The 24,534-nt window shown below is 41.1% G+C and overlaps 2 protein-coding genes across 2 annotated transcripts in view; both read right to left on the bottom strand.

Moving 5' to 3' along the window:
- The window catches only part of LOC140159016 (uncharacterized), a 171,560-nt gene extending 155,452 nt beyond the window's left edge, over window positions 1-16,108 (bottom strand). The window contains 9 exon segments of the mRNA XM_072182334.1: window positions 1,500-1,613; window positions 2,038-2,151; window positions 3,541-3,660; window positions 5,757-8,207; window positions 8,400-9,071; window positions 9,330-11,645; window positions 11,685-13,836; window positions 14,065-15,293; window positions 16,099-16,108. Coding sequence (XP_072038435.1) covers window positions 1,500-1,613; window positions 2,038-2,151; window positions 3,541-3,660; window positions 5,757-8,207; window positions 8,400-9,071; window positions 9,330-11,645; window positions 11,685-13,836; window positions 14,065-15,293; window positions 16,099-16,108 — 9,178 coding nt within the window.
- Window positions 16,109-20,079: 3,971 nt separating this feature from the next.
- The window catches only part of LOC140158996 (uncharacterized), a 28,537-nt gene continuing 24,082 nt past the window's right edge, over window positions 20,080-24,534 (bottom strand). The window contains 7 exon segments of the mRNA XM_072182300.1: window positions 20,080-20,235; window positions 20,813-21,121; window positions 21,123-21,266; window positions 21,852-22,123; window positions 22,523-22,736; window positions 22,932-23,419; window positions 23,699-24,356. Of these exon segments, the coding sequence (XP_072038401.1) occupies window positions 20,080-20,235; window positions 20,813-21,121; window positions 21,123-21,266; window positions 21,852-22,123; window positions 22,523-22,736; window positions 22,932-23,419; window positions 23,699-24,356 (2,241 nt within the window).

Below are 24,534 nucleotides of genomic sequence, written 5' to 3'. Positions count from 1 at the left end.
ATTTAGATGTTTTTAAAGATACCTTAAGAAATATTTTGAAAAAATGGGTAAAAATAGCATGTTTTGGGGTCTCTGTGTCTAGGTTTTTCACAGAAGGGGGTCTTATTATATATGGTGCAAGCGTATGATCAAAGCGAATAAACACAATACAAAAACGAATGCCAATTGATTAATACTTTTAAGTTATGGCCCTGAACATGCCGTGTACACTTTTCGTTGGATTCGACCATATATACACCATCTAATAAGCAAAGTAAATTATACATGTATGTTGCTAATAATGTATATACCGATGCCCTTGTATTGTTCCATTATAGGTAACTGTAGCATGGTTTGTTTCTCTTGTTTTGTTTCAATGTCTTGACATCACACAACCAGTGGCGTAACCAGTGGGGGGGCCGGGGGACACAAAAAAACTGGGAAGAAGAGCAAAAAATTGGGAAGGGAAAAGGGGGAAGGAGAGAAAAGAGGGAAGAAAAAGGGAAGGAGAAGAGAAAAAGGGGAAAAAAGAGGAAGAAGAGAAAGGGAAAGAAGAAAAGAAAAAGAGGGAAGAAAAGGGAAGGAGAAGAGAAAAGTGGAAGGAGAAGAGAAAAGGGAAAGAAAGAGGGAAGAAGAACTATACTACTTTCATTGTGAAATTTTGTACTCTGAACACTGGATTTTTAGCTTCTAATATGCCAAAACCATGAGCTTCAGGGGGCTCCGCCCCCTTGACCCCCGCCGGGGCTTTGCCCCTGGACCCCACCCGTTTATCGCTTCGCGGCAAGCCGCTCGCGATGCGCACATAAATAATACAACTTTTGGTCAAAAATTGGGAAATTTTTCAATCTTGCCCCCCCGGAAGGTCAGGTCTGGTTACGCCCCTGCACACAACTTACTCAAAAACTCAAGCTTCAAATTTGCACATGATAGTTATGCACTTGAGGCTAGAGCCCGATGCTATGTTTTTTGGTAGATCTGCATTGACATTTTTTGCAACATATGCAAATATTCTGTTAATGTTTAAATTTGGACAAGTAAACTGTATCTTTTGAGTAAAGGTTGCCTATTTTGAAGTGCAATTTGAGCAGCATTTTTGATGCGAACACCTGCCTTGATTGGTTGTATTTACTTCTGAATTTTGTTCTGGTATACCAGAACGAAATTCAAATATGACAATATTTTTGCTAAACAAATTAACCTGCAAGAAATTTTTGGTACATAAACATTATGCAGCCAGAGGTTTCCATTGGTATAAAAATCTCAACTTTTTTTGAGAAAAGTGGGGGGATGAGGCTGTGGATCACGAAATGCCCTTTTAAATGCTTCTTTTATGAATTGAGGGAAAATGTCAGCCCAATAATACCGAAATTTGCAAGGGTTGATAAGGCTCAATAAATGGTTGAGTTCCATCTACACAACATGTGCGCAACATATTGTTATTCAAGAAAGGAGGCAAATCATCACTGAAAAGGTTTTCAAGTATACAGTCCTTGAAACAACATAACATCACCACTTACCAATTTCACAGTTTGTTCCATTATAACCGACTTCACAAACACACTCATATCCATTGACCAAATCAGTACAGGTGGCTCCATTCAAACATGGGTTACTATCGCACTCATTGATTTCTGTAAACCAAGGAAAGGAACAGTTAACATTTTTTTTAAATCTTATTAAAAGTGCCACAATACAGCTTAGCTCGGATAATTTGCAGCCTTTTATTTACCAATTCAAATAAGTGTTCATAAACACATTTTTGCAGGGTGCATATCAAAGGCATACAGTCCGAACTGGTTTAAATGCATTAGGGGTGTAGGAGATGTCTATGCTTAGCAGTAAAAACTCCAGAAAGGTGATAAAACTCAAAATGGTGTATCACTGTGTGTGGGGGGGGGGTGTTTGGGAGTGTGCGTTTGTGATCACCTCCCAACGGAGATGATTGTATGTTATTTAATATTCCAACCAGGGACCTGCCAGGAACTGGGGACCATTCTGTTCTTTTCATGCACTGCCAATAACCAAAAAATACATTGTACCAAGTGATACACTTACCAATCTCACAGTGAGTGCCTTCATACCCATCAGGACAACTACACAGATAGCCATCTAGTCCTTCAAAACATGTGGCTCCATTCAGGCAAGGATCACTACTGCATTCAGGAATTTCTGTTGAGTAGAATAAATGCAAAATTAAGGATATTGTTAAAGTAATTTTACTATACAGTACATGCTTTTCTTTACTGTGAAGGCTGCAATAATTGGCATCAAAGACAACATAAGAATACAAAGGTTTGTATAAGCAGCACATAATAGCTGAAATTATTGGGTGATTCCACACAAGAGCAACATCCATATATCAAGGCAATCTTCTGGATGTGCATCCATAGTAGAAAGTGTCTACACGGCACTCAAATTAGTATCTAGGAAATTATTGTGTAATGAGTGTATTTCTTGTAAGTGTATTGGGGTGCGTGTACATATAGGGCGCTCATGGAGTGATGCTGTGTGCATCTTGGGTGCTCATGACACGATTCCTTCTGAGTGCACAAGGAGATCACAATGAAACGCATTGTCGTTGGGCAGGAAAAACCTATGTGTCATTGGCCCTGAACATGTTTAAAGCAAAACCTCCCATGTAACCGGTTGGCAGTTTTGTTTTAAACATGTTCAGGGGCCCCAAACATGATGATGGAAGAGTCTGCATTATTGCATTAATTCCTATTGTGCTAAAACACACATACAATCAGTTTTCTGATATCAAGTGATCCTCAGTGCCATCACGCTTAAAATTGTTTTAAAACATCTTCATATTTACAAGATAATTAGGCAGAAATTGTATCTACCTTTTTAATAAACAAATATCTAAATTTTTCCAGTATTGACATAATAAAATATGTGACACAATCTGGTCCATGGGGGCCAAAGGCGGCAAATTTGAAATTGAGATAAAGGCAAAAATATGGAGTAAAAAATAATAAAATACATTTAAAAAATACTCATCACAAACCTCATAACTTTTCAACCAAATATGCTAGACCTTTGGTGTTTTCAGTATATGATAGCCTAATGTTACTACAATATAATAATCATAGTAACACAATTTTCAAAAATGCCTCCTTTGGCCCCTGTGGAGCAGATCGAGTCACATGATATAAAAACCTGAAAGAAATCCTCTACTGTAAGATATTGGTTTCTCCTTTATAAGCTTAAAAGGCCATTTTGTGATCCACAGCCTCATCCCCCACTTTTCTCAAAAAAAAATTTAATGTACAAAAGATTTCTTGCAGATTGATTCGTTTAGCAAAACTATCCCCAAATTTGAATTACGTTTTTGGTACACCAGAACAAAATTACAACACAGTGGCCAAATGCAAAATTGGAATCAACTGAAATTTTGGGAATAAGCTTTTTTTCGTGGATATCTAATGACAAATGTCATAAGAAGAGGAGGCCGGGATCACAAAATACTCTTTTAAATAAATTTTGATTAATGAAATTCCAAATTTTTTTTCAGATATCCCCAGAATCCATCTATTGTTTACACCATATGCTCACCTGTTTCGCACATATTCCCTTCAAATCCTGGTGGGCAAATACACAGATAGTCAGCAGAACCAAACCGCTCAAAACAGGTGGCGCCATTCAGACATGGTGATGAGGGGCACGCAAATAACTCTATAAAAGTAACAAACAGTAAACAGATAGTAGTCATGAGCAACAAGTCATTGCATTGATCAACTGCATTGATGTATGTAAAAGGTGCATAATCCAAATACAGAAATGAAATATTTAATTTGAACATGAATATTCCTGTTAAAAGTGCATTACAATATATTTGATGAAAATAAAACATGCAAAGGCAAGTAAACACAAAACTGTTTTTTACCACATGTGAGTACAAATGTGACGCGTCATGTCAAAAGGAGACACTTTTGGGCACGATCGTAAATGGAGAAATAGCCAAAAATCTGCCCGGGGATGATTTTTTCACAATTTGCGTTTGATGCAAATTTGTGATGTTATTAATGTTTAAAATATTGTCTGATAGTTTTTTTTGAGACATTTTTCAAGGTAATTCCTACTCTCATCATTGTCAATAATTTTATAAGACCATAACTTACGAACTCAATATCTTTGCTTAGGAATGTCCAATTTCATTGGGGAAAACGGCATTGTGGAGCAAAATATCTCTATATTTAAGATATGTAAAAACCTCAAAATTGATAACCTGCCCAAAAGTGTCTCCTTTTGACATGACACGTCACAAATATCATTGCATGTGTACATTTCAAATTAAGAAATCCTGAGGAAATTAAAAAAGTTAGTATATAAAATGTGGAGTGCCTGACATGATTAATATTTGCTTCTGAAAACATTAAAAATAAAATGCAGTTAGTACTTATAAAAACAAAACAATCAATTAACAAATATATTTAGTTAATAAATACAATGTCCTAATTAGCAGATCACTTAAATTGTTCATTAATGTTCATAAACTTAAATGAGAACAAGTGAATAACTTCCACAGTTTATTTAATCCATATATTATTTTTGCCATATACTTTGCGTAATTCGTAATATATGATATTTATTAGGTTTTTGTTGCATTACTATGCATAACGTCAAAACTTACGCTTACATAAATTAAAAAGAGCATGCGTCAGTTATGCAAATGACACTTTTTGTAGGTGATGCACCCAACTGCATGTATGCTAATTTATATCAATAAATGATAATTATGATTCTTGCCTATTACAAACTAAATAGAGTATAATTTTATTGTGCTACAATACCGTAAAAACTTGATAGTTAGCATTATATATGTGACATGATCTGGTCCATGGGGGCCAAAGGAGGCATTTTTGAAAATTGAGTTACTATAAGTATTACCTTCAACATTAAGTTATGAAGTTTTGTGATGCTTATTTTCTAAAGTATTTCATTGTTTTTTTGCCTTTATCTCAACTTCAAATTTGCCACCTTTGGACCAGATCGTGTCACATATGTGCTTACTATCGACCACTTTTAAAACATACAAACATGAAGAGCCCCATCCACAAAAGTGTAAAGGGTTTTGAGCTCATTTGGTAAAGTGCCAGACTTTGGTACAATTACAATGTTTTCAAAAGTGCTTGATAGTAAGCACATAATGCTAAGTATTGAGTTTTTACTGCAGTTGAATGAAAGTGGCAAATTACAAAAATACTATGGTGATACAATGAAATACTATGGTGAATTTTTGGTGATACAAAGAAAATTGTAAAAATTGTTTCAAAAATGATAACATGAAGTGAACAAAAAGTAATTATACTTTAAGAAATAAAGAAAATAAATATTAAAAATGTTTAAGACAATGATGGAAGTGAGTACTGATACAACTATTTCAGTTATGGTTACTGCATTTTACAGTATCATTCCAGCATTTAGACATGTGTTTTCTGAACAGGCTCCCTGCTATATCCATATGTGCTCTTCCTATGAGAAGAGTTCCAATGCCATTATTAACATATCTTCATGCTTTTCTCTCGCCTTCAAATGTTTATTCACACCAATGTGCAAAGTGAGTGCTTTTACTGATGATGCGCAACAGTTATATTCATTTTCACATCTTTGACCTTCACACCAATGTGCAAAATGAGTGATTTTACTGATGGATCTTGTTGCATCACTTTGGATTTCCTTTCATTGCAAATCACCACTTCCACAGACAACAAGCAGTCATAATCAAGGAAATCCAAAGTGTGGTATTTGAAACCAGACATCCAGCTTACCAATCTGGCAGCTTGTCCCTTCCCATCCTAGGACACATTGACACTCATATCCTTCTATCAAGTCCACACAGGTGGCTCCATTGAGACATGGGTCTGATGCGCAGTAGTCAATGTCAATTTCACATCTGTCTCCTTCATACCCTGTGGCACATTGACACTCATATCCTTCTATTAAGTCCACACAGATGGCTCCATTGAGACATGGGTCTGATGCACAGTAGTCAATGTCAGTTTCACATCTGTCCCCTTCATACCCTGTGGCACATTGACACTCATATCCTTCTATTAAGTCCACACAGATGGCTCCATTTAGACATGGGTCTGAGGCACAGTAGTCAATGTCAGTTTCACATCTGTCCCCTTCATACCCTGTGGCACATTGACACTCATATCCTTCTATTAAGTCCTTACATGTGGCTCCATTGAGACATGGGTCTGATGCACAGTAGTCAATGTCAGTTTCACATCTGTCCCCTTCATACCCTGTGGCACATTGACACTCATATCCTTCTATCAAGTCCTTACATGTGGCTCCATTTAGACATGGGTCTGATGCACAGTAGTCAATGTCAGTTTCACATCTGCCCCCTTCATACCCTGTGGCACATTGACACTCATATCCTTCTATTAAGTCCTTACAGGTGGCTCCATTGAGACATGGGTCTGATGCACAGTAGTCAATGTCAGTTTCACATCTGTCCCCTTCATACCCTGTGGCACATTGACACTCATATCCTTCTATTAAGTCCTTACATGTGGCTCCATTTAGACATGGGTCTGATGCACAGTAGTCAATGTCAGTTTCACATCTGTCCCCTTCATACCCTGTGGCACATTGACACTCATATCCTTCTATTAAGTCCTTACATGTGGCTCCATTTAGACATGGGTCTGATGCACAGTAGTCAATGTCAGTTTCACATCTGTCCCCTTCATACCCTGTGGCACATTGACACTCATATTCTTCTATTAAGTCCTTACAGGTGGCTCCATTGAGACATGGGTCTGATGCAAAGTAGTCAATGTCAGTTTCACATCTGTCCCCTTCATACCCTGTGGCACATTGACACTCATATCCTTCTATCAAGTCCACACAGGTGGCTCCATTGAGACATGGGTCTGATGCACAGTAGTCAATGTCAGTTTCACATCTGTCCCCTTCATACCCTGTGGCACATTGACACTCATATTCTTCTATTAAGTCCTTACAGGTGGCTCCATTGAGACATGGGTCTGATGCACAGTAGTCAATGTCAGTTTCACATCTGTCCCCTTCATATCCTGTGGCACATTGACACTCATATCCTTCTATTAAGTCCTTACATGTGGCTCCATTTAGACATGGGTCTGATGCACAGTAGTCAATGTCAGTTTCACATCTGTCCCCTTCATACCCTGTGGCACATTGACACTCATATTCTTCTATTAAGTCCTTACAGGTGGCTCCATTGAGACATGGGTCTGATGCACAGTAGTCAATGTCAGTTTCACATCTGTCCCCTTCATACCCTGTGGCACATTGACACTCATATCCTTCTATTAAGTCCTTACATGTGGCTCCATTTAGACATGGGTCTGATGCACAGTAGTCAATGTCAGTTTCACATCTGTCCCCTTCATACCCTGTGGCACATTGACACTCATATCCTTCTATTAAGTCCTTACAAGTGGCTCCATTGAGACATGGTTCTGATGCACAGTAGTCAATGTCAGTTTCACATCTGTCCCCTTCATACCCTGTGGCACATTGACACTCATATCCTTCTATTAAGTCCTTACAAGTGGCTCCATTGAGACATGGTTCTGATGCGCAATAGTCAATGTCATGTTCACATTGTTGACCTTCATATCCTAAAGCACATTGACACTCGTATTCTGCTATCAAGTCCACACAGATTGCTCCATATAGACATGGTTCTGATGTACAGTAGTCAATGTCAATTTCACATCTTTGACCTTCATATCCTTGAGCACATTGACATGCATATCCTTCTGATAAGTCCACACAGATAGCTCCATTGAGACATGGGTCTGATGCACAGTAGTCAATGTCAGTTTCACATCTGTCCCCTTCATACCCTGTGGCACATTGACACTTGTACCCTTCAATTAATTCCACACAAACAGCTCCATTTAGACAAGGGCCTGATATACAATAGTCTATGTCAATTTCACATGTATGCCCTTCATATCCTGGGGCACATTGACACTCATATCCTTCTATCAACTCCACACAGGTAGCTCCATTGAGACATGGTTCTGATGTACAATAGTCAATGTCAATCTCACAGTTGTCACCCTCAAAGCCCAGCAGACATGTACATAGATAGCCAGCAGAGTTGTGCTGTTCAACACATGTGGCTCCATTTTGACATGGTTCCGATGCACAATAATCAATGTCAATCTCACAGTTGTCACCCTCAAAGCCCAGCGGACATGTACATAGATAGCCTGCAGAGTTGAGTACTTCAAAACATGTGGCTCCATTTTGACATGGTTCTGATGCGCAATAGTCAATGTCATTTTCACATCTTTGACCTTTATATCCTAAAGCACATTGACATTCATATCCTTCCATTAAGTCCACACAAATTGCTCCATTCAGACATGGTACTGATATGCAATAGTCAATGTCATGCTCACATCTTTGACCTTCATATCCCGGGGTACATTGACACTCATATCCTTCTATCAACTCCACACAGGTAGCTCCATTGAGACATGGTTCTGATGCGCAAAAGTCAATGTCATTTTCACATCTTTTACCTTCATATCCTAAAGCACATTGACATTCATATCCTTCCATTAAGTCCACACAAATTGCTCCATTAAGACATGGTACTGATATGCAATAGTCAATGTCATGCTCGCATCTTTGACCTTCATATCCTGGGGCACATTGACACTCATATCCTTCTATCAAGTTGAAGTCCACACAGTTGGCTCTATTTAGACACGGGACTGGCTTGTATCCTTCAATCAAGTCTACACAGATAGCTCCATTGAGACATGGTTCTGATGCGCAATAGTCAATAATATTTTCACATCTTTGACCTTCATATCCTAAGGTACATTGACACACATATCCTACTTTCAAGTCCACACAGATTGCTCCATATAGACATGGTTCTGATGTACAGTAGTCAATGTCAATTTCACATCTTTGACCTTCATATCCTTGAGAACATTGACATGCATATCCTTCTATTAAGTCCACACAGACGGCTTCATTGAGACATGGTTCTGATGCACAATAGTCAATGTCAATTTTACATCTGTGACCTTCATACCCTGTGGCACATTGACACTTGTACCCTTCAATTAATTCCATACAAACAGCTCCATTTAGACAAGGGCCTGATATACAATAGTCTATGTTAATTTCACATGTATGCCCTTCATATCCTGGGGCACATTGACATTCATATCCTTCTATCAAGTCTGCACAGATGGCTCCATTTAGACAAGGGTCTGATGCGCAGTAGTCAATGTCATTTTCACATCTTTGACCTTCATATCCTAAGGCACATTGACACTCATATCCTTCTATCAAGTCCAAGTCCAAGTCCACACAAATGGCTCCATTTAGACATGGAACTGGCTTGTATCCTTTAATCAAGTCTACACAGATAGCTCCATTGAGACATGGTTCTGATGCGCAATAGTCAATGACAGTTTCACATCTGTCCCCTTCATACCCTGTGGCACATTGACACTCATATCCTTCTATTAAGTCCACACAGATGGCTCCATTGAGACATGGGTCTGATGCACAGTAGTCAATGTCAGTTTCACATCTGTCCCCTTCATACCCTGTGGCACATTGACACTCATATCCTTCTATCAAGTCCACGCAGCTGGCTCCATTGAGACATGGGTCTGATGCGCAGTAGTCAATGTCAGCTTCACATCTGTCCCCTTCATACCCTGTGGCACATTGACACTCATATCCTTCTATCAAGTCCACACAGCTGGCTCCATTGAGACATGGGTCTGATGCGCAGTAGTCAATGTCAGTTTCACATCTGTCCCCCTCGTACCCTGTGGCACATTGACACTCATATTCTTCTATTAAGTCCACACAGATGGCTCCATTGAGACATGGGTCTGATGCACAGTAGTCAATGTCAGTTTCACATCTGTCCCCTTCATACCCTGTGGCACATTGACACTCATATCCTTCTATTAAGTCCTTACATGTGGCTCCATTAAGACATGGGTCTGATGCACAGTAGTCAATGTCAGTTTCACATCTGTCCCCTTCATATCCTGTGGCACATTGACACTCATATCCTTCTATCAAGTCGACACAGATGGCTCCATTTTGACATGGGTCTGATGCACAGTAGTCAATGTCAGTTTCACATCTGTCACCTTCATATCCTGTGGCACATTGACACTCATATCCTTCTATCAAGTCCACACAGAAGGCTCCATTGAGACATGGTTCTGATGCGCAATAGTCAATGACAGTTTCACATCTGTCCCCTTCATACCCTGTGGCACATTGACACTCATATCCTTCTATCAAGTCCACACAGCTGGCTCCATTGAGACATGGGTCTGATGCGCAGTAGTCAATGTCAGCTTCACATCTGTCCCCTTCATACCCTGTGGCACATTGACACTCATATCCTTCTATCAAGTCCACACAGCTGGCTCCATTGAGACATGGGACAGATGCACAATAGTCAATGTCATGTTCACATCTTTGACCTTCATATCCTGCGGTACATTGACACTCATATCCTTCTATCAACTCCACACAGGTAGCTCCATTGAGACATGGTTCTGATGCGCAATAGTCAATGTCATTTTCACATCTTTTACCTTCATATCCTAAAGCACATTGACATTCATATCCTTCCATTAAGTCCACACAAATTGCTCCATTAAGACATGGTACTGATATGCAATAGTCAATGTCATGCTCGCATCTTTGACCTTCATAACCTGGGGCACATTGACACTCATATCCTTCCATCAAGTTGAAGTCCACACAGTTGGCTCTATTTAGACACGGGACTGGCTTATATCCTTCAATCAAGTCTACACAGATAGCTCCATTGAGACATGGTTCCGATGCGCAATAGTCAATAATATTTTCACATCTTTGACCTTCATATCCTAAGGTACATTGACACACATATCCTACTTTCAAGTCCACACAGATTGCTCCATATAGACATGGTTCTGATGTACAGTAGTCAATGTCAATTTCACATCTTTGACCTTCATATCCTTGAGCACATTGACATGCATATCCTTCTATTAAGTCCACACAGACGGCTTCATTGAGACATGGTTCAGATGCACAATAGTCAATGTCAATTTTACATCTGTGACCTTCATACCCTGCGGCACATTGACACTTGTACCCTTCGATTAATTCCACACAAACAGCTCCATTTAGACAAGGGCCTGATATACAATAGTCTATGTCAATTTCACATGTATGCCCTTCATATCCTGGGGCACATTGACATTGAAATCCTTCTATCAAGTCCACACAGATGGCTCCATTGAAACATGGGACTGATGCACAATAGTCAATGTCATGTTCACATCTTTCACCTTCATATCCTGGGGTACATTGACACTCATATCCTTCTATCAACCCCACACAGGTAGCTCCATTGAGACATGGTTCTGATGTACAATAGTCAATGTCAATCTCACAGTTGTCACCCTCAAAGCCCAGCGGACATGTACATAGATAGCCAGCAGAGTTGTGTACTTCAAAACATGTGGCTCCATTTTGACACGGTTCTGATGCACAGTATTCAATGTCAATCTCACAGTTGTCACCCTCAAAGCCCAGCGGACATGTACATAGATAGCTAGCAGAGTTGTGCTGTTCAAAACACGTGGCTCCATTTTGACATGGTTCTGATGTGCAATAGTCAATGTCATTTTCACATCTTTGACCTTCATATCCTAAAGCACATTGACATTCATATCCTTCCATTAAGTCCACACAAATGGCTCCATTCAGACATGGTACTGATATGCAATAGTCAATGTCATGCTCACATCTTTGACCTTCATATCCTGGGGTACATTGACACTCATATCCTTCTATCAACTCCACACAGGTAGCTCCATTGAGACATGGTTCTGATGTGCAATAGTCAATGTCAATCTCACAGTTGTCACCCTCAAAGCCCAGCGGACATGTACATAGATAGCCAGCAGAGTTGTGTACTTCAAAACATGTGGCTCCATTTTGACATGGTTCTGATGCACAGTAGTCAATGTCAATCTCACAGTTGTCACCCTCAAAGCCCAGCGGACATGTACATAGATAGCCAGCAGAGTTGTGTACTTCAAAACATGTCGCTCCATTTTGACATGGTTCTGATGCACAGTAGTCAATGTCAATCTCACAGTTGTCACCCTCAAAGCCCAGCGGACATGTACATAGATAGCCAGCAGGGTTGTGCTGTTCAAAACATGTGGCTCCATTTTGACATGGTTCTGATGCACAGTAGTCAATGTCAATCTCACAGTTGTCACCTTCAAAGCCCGGCGGACATGTACATAGATAGCCAGCATAGTCGTGTACTTCAAAACATGTGGCTCCATTTTGACATGGTTCTGGTGCGCAATAGTCAATGTCATTTTCACATCTTTGACCTTCATATCCTAAAGCACATCGACATTCATATCCTTCCATTAAGTCCACACAAATGGCTCCATTCAGACATGGTACTGATATGCAATAGTCAATGTCATGCTCACATCTTTGACCTTCATATCCCGGGGTACATTGACACTCATATCCTTCTATCAACTCCACACAGGTAGCTCCATTTTGACATGGTTCTGATGCACAGTAGTCAATGTCAATCTCACAGTTGTCACCCTCAAAGCCCAGCGGACATGTACATAGATAGCCAGCAGAGTTGTGTACTTCAAAACATGTGGCTCCATTTTGACATGGTTCTGATGCACAGTAGTCAATGTCAATCTCACAGTTGTCACCCTCAAAGCCCAGCAGACATGTACATAGATAGCCAGCAGAGTTGTGCTGTTCAAAACATGTGGCTCCATTTTGACATGGTTCTGATGCACAATAGTCAATGTCAATCTCACAATTGTCACCCTCAAAGCCCAGCGGACATGTACATAGATAGCCAGCAGAGTTGTGTACTTCAAAACATGTGGCTCCATTTTGACATGGTTCTGATGCACAGTAGTCAATGTCAATCTCACAGTTGTCACCCTCAAAGCCCAGCGGACATGTACATATATAGCCAGCAGAGTTGTGCTGTTCAAAACATGTGGCTCCATTTTGACATGGTTCTGATGCACAATAGTCAATGTCAATCTCACAGTTGTCACCCTCAAAGCCCAGCGGACATGTACATAGATAGCCAGCAGAGTTGTGTACTTCAAAACATGTGGCTCCATTTTGACATGGTTCTGATGCACAGTAGTCAATGTCAATCTCACAGTTGTCACCCTCAAAGCCCAGCGGACATGTACATAGATAGCCAGCAGAGTTGTGCACTTCAAAACACGTGGCTCCATTTTGACATGGTTCTGATGCACAGTAGTCAATGTCAATCTCACAGTTGTCACCCTCAAAGCCCAGCGGACATGTACATAGATAGCTAGCAGAGTTGTGCTGTTCAAAACATGTGGCTCCATTTTGACATGGTTCTGGTGCGCAATAGTCAATGTCATTTTCACATCTTTGACCTTCATATCCTAAAGCACATTGACATTCATATCCTTCCATTAAGTCCACACAAATGGCTCCATTCAGACATGGTACTGATATGCAATAGTCAATGTCATGCTCACATCTTTGACCTTCATAGCCTGGGATACATTGACACTCATATTCTTCTATCAACTCCACACAGGTAGCTCCATTGAGACATGGTTCTGATGTGCAATAGTCAATGTCAATCTCACAGTTGTCACCCTCATATCCTGGTACACAAGTACATAGATAGCCAGCAGAGTTGTGTACTTCAAAACATGTGGCTCCATTTTGACATGGTTCTGATGCACAATAATCAATGTCAATCTCACAGTTGTCACCCTCAAAGCCCAGTGGACATGTACATAGATAGCCAGCAGAGTTGTGTACTTCAAAACATGTGGCTCCATTTTGACATGGTTCTGATGCACAGTAGTCAATATCAATCTCACAGTTGTCACCTTCAAAGCCCAGCGGACATGTACATAGATAGCTAGCAGAGTTGTGCTGTTCAAAACACGTGGCTCCATTTTGACATGGTTCTGATGCACAATAGTCAATGTCAATCTCACATCTTTGACCTTCATATCCTAAAGCACATTGACATTCATATCCTTCCATTAAGTCCACACAAATGGCTCCATTCAGACATGGTACTGATATGCAATAGTCAATGTCATGCTCACATCTCTGACCTTCATATCCTGGGGTACATTGACACTCATATCCTTCTATCAACTCCACACAGGTAGCTCCATTGAGACATGGTTCTGATGTGCAATGGTCAATGTCAATCTCACAGTTGTCACCCTCAAAGCCCAGGGGACATGTACATAGATAGCCAGCAGAGTTGTGTACTTCAAAACATGTGGCTCCATTTTGACATGGTTCTGATGCACAGTAGTCAATGTCAATCTCACAGTTGTCACCCTCAAAGCCCAGCGGACATGTACATAGATAGCCAGCAGAGTTGTGTACTTCAAAACATTTGGCTCCATTTTGACATGGTTCTGATGCACAATAGTCAATGTTAATCTCACAGTTGTCACCCTCAAAGCCCAGCGGACATGTACATAGATAGCTAGCAGAGTTGTGCTGTTCAAAACATGTGGCTCCATTTTGACATGGTTCTGATGCACAATAGTCAATGTCATTTTCACATCTTTGACCTTCATATCCTAAAGCACATTGACATTCATATCCTTCCATTAAGTCCACACAAATGGCTCCATTCAGACATGGTACTGATATGCAATAGTCAATGTCATGCTCACATCTTTGACCTTCATATCCTGGGGTACATTGACACTCATATCCTTCTATCAACTCCACACAGGTAGCTCCATTGAGACATGGTTCTGATGCACAATAGTCAATGTCAATCTCACAGTTGTCACCCTCAAAGCCCGGCGGGCATGTACATAGATAGCTAGCAGAGTTGTGCTGTTCAAAACACGTGGCTCCATTTTGACATGGTTCTGATGCGCAATAGTCAATTTCATTTTCACATCTTTGACCTTCATATCCTAAAGCACATTGACATTCATATCCTTCCATTAAGTCCACACAAATGGCTCCATTCAGACATGGTACTGATATGCAATAGTCAATGTCATGCTCACATCTTTGACCTTCATATCCTGGGGTACATTGACACTCATATTCTTCTATCAACTCTACACAGGTAGCTCCATTGAGACATGGTTCTGATGTGCAATAGTCAATGTCAATCTCACAGTTGTCACCCTCATATCCTGGCAGACAAGTACATAGATAGCCAGCAGAGTTGTGTACTTCAAAACATGTGGCTCCATTTTGACATTGTTCTGATGCACAATAATCAATGTCAATCTCACAGTTGTCACCCTCAAAGCCCAGTGGACATGTACATAGATAGCCAGCAGAGTTGTGTACTTCAAAACATGTGGCTCCATTTTGACATGGTTCTGATGCACAGTAGTCAATAGCAATCACACAGTTGTCACCTTCAAAGCCCAGCGGACATGTACATAGATAGCTAGCAGAGTTGTGCTGTTCAAAACACGTGGCTCCATTTTGACATGGTTCTGATGCTAATAGTCAATGTCATTTTCACATCTTTGACCTTCATATCCTAAAGCACATTGACATTCATATCCTTCCATTAAGTCCACACAAATGGCTCCATTCAGACATGGTACTGATATGCAATAGTCAATGTCATGCTCACATCTTTGACCTTCATATCCTGGGGTACATTGACACTCATATCCTTCTATCAACTCCACACAGGTAGCTCCATTGAGACATGGTTCTGATGTGCAATGGTCAATGTCAATCTCACAGTTGTCACCCTCAAAGCCCAGCGGACATGTACATAGATAGCCAGCAGAGTTGTGTACTTCAAAACATGTGGCTCCATTTTGACATGGTTCTGATGCACAGTAGTCAATGTCAATCTCACAGTTGTCACCCTCAAAGCCCAGCGGACATGTACATAGATAGCCAGCAGAGTTGTGTACTTCAAAACATGTGGCTCCATTTTGACATGGTTCTGATGCACAATAGTCAATGTCAATCTCACAGTTGTCACCCTCAAAGCCCGGCGGACATGTACATAGATAGCTAGCAGAGTTGTGCTGTTCAAAACACGTGGCTCCATTTTGACATGGTTCTGATGCTAATAGTCAATGTCATTTTCACATCTTTGTCCTTCATATCCTAAAGCACATTGACATTCATATCCTTCCATTAAGTCCACACAAATGGCTCCATTCAGACATGGTACTGATATGCAATAGTCAATGTCATGCTCACATCTTTGACCTTCATAGCCTGGGGTACATTGACACTCATATCCTTCTATCAACTCCACACAGGTAGCTCCATTGAGACATGGTTCTGATGTGCAATGGTCAATGTCAATCTCACAGTTGTCACCCTCAAAGCCCAGCGGACATGTACATAGATAGCCAGCAGAGTTGTGTACTTCAAAACATGTGGCTCCATTTTGACATGGTTCTGATGCACAGTAGTCAATGTCAATCTCACAGTTGTCACCCTCAAAGCCCAGCGGACATGTACATAGATAGCCAGCAGAGTTATGTACTTCAAAACATGTGGCTCCATTTTGACATGGTTCTGATGCACAATAGTCAATGTCAATCTCACAGTTGTCACCCTCAAAGCCCGGCGGACATGTACATAGATAGCTAGCAGAGTTGTGCTGTTCAAAACATGTGGCTCCATTTTGACATGGTTCTGATGCGCAATAGTCAATGTCATTTTCACATCTTTGACCTTCATATCCTAAAGCACATTGACATTCATATCCTTCCATTAAGTCCACACAAATGGCTCCATTCAGACATGGTACTGATATGCAATAGTCAATGTCATGCTCACATCTTTGACCTTCATATCCTGGGGTACATTGACACTCATATTCTTCTATCAACTCCACACATGTAGCTCCATTGAGACATGGTTCTGATGTGCAATAGTCAATGTCAATCTCACAGTTGTCACCCTCATATCCTGGTAGACAAGAACATAGATAGCCAGCAGAGTTGTGTACTTCAAAACATGTGGCTCCATTTTGACATGGTTCTGATGCACAATAATCAATGTCAATCTCACAGTTGTCACCCTCAAAGCCCAGTGGACATGTACATAGATAGCCAGCAGAGTTGTGTACTTCAAAACATGTGGCTCCATTGAGACATGGTTCTGATGCACAATAGTCAATGTCAATCTCACAGTTGTCACCCTCAAAGCCCAGCGGACATGTACATAGATAGCCAGCAGAGTTGTGTACTTCAAAACATGTGGCTCCATTTTGACATGGTTCTGATGCACAATAATCAATGTCAATCTCACAGTTGTTACCCTCAAAGCCCAGTGGACACGTACATAGATAGCCAGCAGAGTTGTGTACTTCAAAACATGTGGCTCCATTTTGACATGGTTCTGATGCACAGTAGTCGATATCAATCTCACAGTTGTCACCCTCAAAGCCCAGCGGACATGTACATAGATAGCTAGCAGAGTTGTGTTCATCAAAACAAGTGGCTCCATTTTGACATGGTTCTGATGCATAATAGTCAATGTCATTTTCACATCTTTGACCTTCATATCCTAAAGCACATTGACATTCATATCCTTCCATTAAGTCCACACAAATTGCTCCATTAAGACATGGTCCTGATATGCAGTAGTCAATGTCATGCTCACATCTTTGACCTTCATATCCTGGGGTACATTGACACTCAAATCCTTCTATCAACTCCACACAGGTAGCTCCATTGAGACATGGTTCTGATGTGCAATAGTCAATGTTAATCTCACAGTTGTCACCCTCATAGCCCAGTGGACATGTACATAGATAGCCAGCAGAGTTGTGTACTTCAAAACATGTCGCTCCATTTTGACATGGTTCTGATGCACAGTAGTCAATGTCAATCTCACAGTTGTCACCCTCAAAGCCCGGCGGACATGTACATAGATAGCCAGCAGAGTTGTGTACTTCAAAACAGGTGGCTCCATTTTGACATGGTTCTGATGCACAGTAGTCAATGTCAATCTCACAGTTGTCACCCTCAAAGCCCAGCGGACATGTACATAGATAGCCAGCAGAGTTGTGTACCTCAAAACATGTGGCTCCATTGAGACATGGTTCTGATGTGCAATAGTCAATGTCATTTTCACATCTTTGACCTTCATATCCTAAAGCACATAGACATTCATATCCTTCCATTAAGTCCACACAAATGGCTCCATTAAGACATGGTCCTGATATGCAATAGTCAATGTCATGCTCACATCTTTGACCTTTATATCCTGGGGTACATTGACACTCATATTCTTCTATCAACTCCACACAGGTAGCTCCATTGAGACATGGTTCTGATGTGCAATAGTCAATGTCAATCTCACAGTTGTCGCCCTTAAAGCCCAGTGGACATGTACATAGATAGCCAGCAGAGTTGTGTACTTCAAAACATGTCGCGCCATTTTGACATGGTTCTGATGCACAGTAGTCAATGTCAATCTCACAGTTGTCACCCTCAAAGCCCAGCGGACATGTACATAGATAGCCAGCAGAGTTGTGTACTTCAAAACATGTGGCTCCATTTTGACATGGTTCTGATGCACAATAGTCAATGTCAATCTCACAGTTGTCACCCTCAAAGCCCGGCGGACATGTACATAGATAGCTAGCAGAGTTGTGCTGTTCAAAACACGTGGCTCCATTTTGACATGGTTCTGATGCGCAATAGTCAATGTCATTTTCACATCTTTGACCTTCATATCCTAAATCACATTGACATTCATATCCTTCCATTAAGTCCACACAAATGGCTCCATTCAGACATGGTACTGATATGCAATAGTCAATGTCATGCTCACATCTTTGACCTTCATAGCCTGGGGTACATTGACACTCATATCCTTCTATCAACTCCACACAGGTAGCTCCATTGAGACATGGTTCTGATGTGCAATGGTCAATGTCAATCTCACAGTTGTCACCCTCAAAGCCCAGCGGACATGTACATAGATAGCCAGCAGAGTTGTGTACTTCAAAACATGTGGCTCCATTTTGACATGGTTCTGATGCACAGTAGTCAATGTCAATCTCACAGTTGTCACCCTCAAAGCCCAGCGGACATGTACATAGATAGCCAGCAGAGTTATGTACTTCAAAACATGTGGCTCCATTTTGACATGGTTCTGATGCACAATAGTCAATGTCAATCTCACAGTTGTCACCCTCAAAGCCCGGCGGACATGTACATAGATAGCTAGCAGAGTTGTGCTGTTCAAAACATGTGGCTCCATTTTGACATGGTTCTGATGCGCAATAGTCAATGTCATTTTCACATCTTTGACCTTCATATCCTAAAGCACATTGACATTCATATCCTTCCATTAAGTCCACACAAATGGCTCCATTCAGACATGGTACTGATATGCAATAGTCAATGTCATGCTCACATCTTTGACCTTCATATCCTGGGGTACATTGACATTCATATCCTTCTATCAACTCCACACAGGTAGCTCCATTGAGACATGATTCTGATGTGCAATAGTCAATGTCAATCTCACAGTTGTCACCATCAAAGCCCAGTGGACATGTACATAGATAGCCAGCAGAGTTGTGTACTTCAAAACATGTGGCTCCATTTTGACATGGTTCTGATGCACAGTAGTCAATGTCAATCTTACAGTTGTCACCCTCAAAGCCCAGCGGACATGTACATAGATAGCCAGCAGAGTTGTGTACTTCAAAACATGTGGCTCCATTTTGACATGGTTCTGATGCACAATAGTCAATGTCAATCTCACAGTTGTCACCCTCAAAGCCCGGCGGACATGTACATAGATAGCTAGCAGAGTTGTGCTGTTCAAAACACGTGGCTCCATTTTGACATGGTTCTGATGTGCAATAGTCAATGTCATTTTCACATCTTTGACCTTCATATCCTAAAGCACATTGACATTCATATCCTTCCATTAAGTCCACACAAATGGCTCCATTAAGACATGGTCCTGATATGCAATTGTCAATGTCATGCTCACATCTTTGACCTTCATATCCTGGGGTACATTGACACTCATATTCTTCTATCAACTCCACACATGTAGCTCCATTGAGACATGGTTCTGATGTGCAATAGTCAATGTCAATCTCACAGTTGTTCCCCTCAAAGCCCAGTAGACAAGAACATAGATAGCCAGCAGAGTTGTGTACTTCAAAACATGTGGCTCCATTTTGACATGGTTCTGATGCACAATAATCAATGTCAATCTCACAGTTGTCACCCTCAAAGCCCAGTGGACATGTACATAGATAGCCAGCAGAGTTGTGTACTTCAAAACATGTGGCTCCATTGAGACATGGTTCTGATGCACAATAGTCAATGTCAATCTCACAGTTGTCACCCTCAAAGCCCAGCGGACATGTACATAGATAGCCAGCAGAGTTGTGTACTTCAAAACATGTGGCTCCATTTTGACATGGTTCTGATGCACAATAATCAATGTCAATCTCACAGTTGTTACCCTCAAAGCCCAGTGGACACGTACATAGATAGCCAGCAGAGTTGTGTACTTCAAAACATGTGGCTCCATTTTGACATGGTTCTGATGCACAGTAGTCGATATCAATCTCACAGTTGTCACCCTCAAAGCCCAGCGGACATGTACATAGATAGCTAGCAGAGTTGTGCTGTTCGAAACACGTGGCTCCATTTTGACATGGTTCTGATGCGCAATAGTCAATGTCATTTTCACATCTTTGACCTTCATATCCTAAAGCACATTGACATTCATATCCTTCCATTAAGTCCACACAAATTGCTCCATTAAGACATGGTCCTGATATGCAGTAGTCAATGTCATGCTCACATCTTTGACCTTCATATCCTGGGGTACATTGACACTCAAATCCTTCTATCAACTCCACACAGGTAGCTCCATTGAGACATGGTTCTGATGTGCAATAGTCAATGTTAATCTCACAGTTGTCACCCTCATAGCCCAGTGGACATGTACATAGATAGCCAGCAGAGTTGTGTACTTCAAAACATGTCGCTCCATTTTGACATGGTTCTGATGCACAGTAGTCAATGTCAATCTCACAGTTGTCACCCTCAAAGCCCGGCGGACGGACATGTACATAGATAGCCAGCAGAGTTGTGTACTTCAAAACAGGTGGCTCCATTTTGACATGGTTCTGATGCACAGTAGTCAATGTCAATCTCACAGTTGTCACCCTCAAAGCCCAGCGGACATGTACATAGATAGCCAGCAGAGTTGTGTACCTCAAAACATGTGGCTCCATTGAGACATGGTTCTGATGTGCAATAGTCAATGTCATTTTCACATCTTTGACCTTCATATCCTAAAGCACATAGACATTCATATCCTTCCATTAAGTCCACACAAATGGCTCCATTAAGACATGGTCCTGATATGCAATAGTCAATGTCATGCTCACATCTTTGACCTTTATATCCTGGGGTACATTGACACTCATATTCTTCTATCAACTCCACACAGGTAGCTCCATTGAGACATGGTTCTGATGTGCAATAGTCAATGTCAATCTCACAGTTGTCGCCCTTAAAGCCCAGTGGACATGTACATAGATAGCCAGCAGAGTTGTGTACTTCAAAACATGTCGCGCCATTTTGACATGGTTCTGATGCACAGTAGTCAATGTCAATCTCACAGTTGTCACCCTCAAAGCCCAGCGGACATGTACATAGATAGCCAGCAGAGTTGTGTACTTCAAAACATGTGGCTCCATTTTGACATGGTTCTGATGCACAATAGTCAATGTCAATCTCACAGTTGTCACCCTCAAAGCCCGGCGGACATGTACATAGATAGCTAGCAGAGTTGTGCTGTTCAAAACACGTGGCTCCATTTTGACATGGTTCTGATGCGCAATAGTCAATGTCATTTTCACATCTTTGACCTTCATATCCTAAAGCACATTGACATTCATATCCTTCCATTAAGTCCACACAAATGGCTCCATTCAGACATGGTACTGATATGCAATAGTCAATGTCATGCTCACATCTTTGACCTTCATAGCCTGGGGTACATTGACACTCATATCCTTCTATCAACTCCACACAGGTAGCTCCATTGAGACATGGTTCTGATGTGCAATGGTCAATGTCAATCTCACAGTTGTCACCCTCAAAGCCCAGCGGACATGTACATAGATAGCCAGCAGAGTTGTGTACTTCAAAACATGTGGCTCCATTTTGACATGGTTCTGATGCACAGTAGTCAATGTCAATCTCACAGTTGTCACCCTCAAAGCCCAGCGGACATGTACATAGATAGCCAGCAGAGTTATGTACTTCAAAACATGTGGCTCCATTTTGACATGGTTCTGATGCACAATAGTCAATGTCAATCTCACAGTTGTCACCCTCAAAGCCCGGCGGACATGTACATAGATAGCTAGCAGAGTTGTGCTGTTCAAAACATGTGGCTCCATTTTGACATGGTTCTGATGCGCAATAGTCAATGTCATTTTCACATCTTTGACCTTCATATCCTAAAGCACATTGACATTCATATCCTTCCATTAAGTCCACACAAATGGCTCCATTCAGACATGGTACTGATATGCAATAGTCAATGTCATGCTCACATCTTTGACCTTCATATCCTGGGGTACATTGACATTCATATCCTTCTATCAACTCCACACAGGTAGCTCCATTGAGACATGATTCTGATGTGCAATAGTCAATGTCAATCTCACAGTTGTCACCATCAAAGCCCAGTGGACATGTACATAGATAGCCAGCAGAGTTGTGTACTTCAAAACATGTGGCTCCATTTTGACATGGTTCTGATGCACAGTAGTCAATGTCAATCTTACAGTTGTCACCCTCAAAGCCCAGCGGACATGTACATAGATAGCCAGCAGAGTTGTGTACTTCAAAACATGTGGCTCCATTTTGACATGGTTCTGATGCACAATAGTCAATGTCAATCTCACAGTTGTCACCCTCAAAGCCCGGCGGACATGTACATAGATAGCTAGCAGAGTTGTGCTGTTCAAAACACGTGGCTCCATTTTGACATGGTTCTGATGTGCAATAGTCAATGTCATTTTCACATCTTTGACCTTCATATCCTAAAGCACATTGACATTCATATCCTTCCATTAAGTCCACACAAATGGCTCCATTAAGACATGGTCCTGATATGCAATTGTCAATGTCATGCTCACATCTTTGACCTTCATATCCTGGGGTACATTGACACTCATATTCTTCTATCAACTCCACACATGTAGCTCCATTGAGACATGGTTCTGATGTGCAATAGTCAATGTCAATCTCACAGTTGTCACCCTCATATCCTGGTAGACAAGAACATAGATAGCCAGCAGAGTTGTGTACTTCAAAACATGTGGCTCCATTTTGACATGGTTCTGATGCACAATAATCAATGTCAATCTCACAGTTGTCACCCTCAAAGCCCAGTGGACATGTACATAGATAGCCAGCAGAGTTGTGTACTTCAAAACATGTGGCTCCATTGAGACATGGTTCTGATGCACAATAGTCAATGTCAATCTCACAGTTGTCACCCTCAAAGCCCAGCGGACATGTACATAGATAGCCAGCAGAGTTGTGTACTTCAAAACATGTGGCTCCATTTTGACATGGTTCTGATGCACAATAATCAATGTCAATCTCACAGTTGTTACCCTCAAAGCCCAGTGGACACGTACATAGATAGCCAGCAGAGTTGTGTACTTCAAAACATGTGGCTCCATTTTGACATGGTTCTGATGCACAGTAGTCGATATCAATCTCACAGTTGTCACCCTCAAAGCCCAGCGGACATGTACATAGATAGCTAGCAGAGTTGTGCTGTTCGAAACACGTGGCTCCATTTTGACATGGTTCTGATGCGCAATAGTCAATGTCATTTTCACATCTTTGACCTTCATATCCTAAAGCACATTGACATTCATATCCTTCCATTAAGTCCACACAAATTGCTCCATTAAGACATGGTCCTGATATGCAGTAGTCAATGTCATGCTCACATCTTTGACCTTCATATCCTGGGGTACATTGACACTCAAATCCTTCTATCAACTCCACACAGGTAGCTCCATTGAGACATGGTTCTGATGTGCAATAGTCAATGTTAATCTCACAGTTGTCACCCTCATAGCCCAGTGGACATGTACATAGATAGCCAGCAGAGTTGTGTACTTCAAAACATGTCGCTCCATTTTGACATGGTTCTGATGCACAGTAGTCAATGTCAATCTCACAGTTGTCACCCTCAAAGCCCGGCGGACATGTACATAGATAGCCAGCAGAGTTGTGTACTTCAAAACAGGTGGCTCCATTTTGACATGGTTCTGATGCACAGTAGTCAATGTCAATCTCACAGTTGTCACCCTCAAAGCCCAGCGGACATGTACATAGATAGCCAGCAGAGTTGTGTACCTCAAAACATGTGGCTCCATTGAGACATGGTTCTGATGTGCAATAGTCAATGTCATTTTCACATCTTTGACCTTCATAT

This window comes from Amphiura filiformis, chromosome 1 (assembly GCF_039555335.1).
Source record: "Amphiura filiformis chromosome 1, Afil_fr2py, whole genome shotgun sequence".
In the NCBI taxonomy this organism is placed as follows: domain Eukaryota; kingdom Metazoa; phylum Echinodermata; class Ophiuroidea; order Amphilepidida; family Amphiuridae; genus Amphiura; species Amphiura filiformis.
Note: the sequence above shows the minus strand (reverse complement) of the source record. Positions and strands in the feature narration are given on the sequence as shown.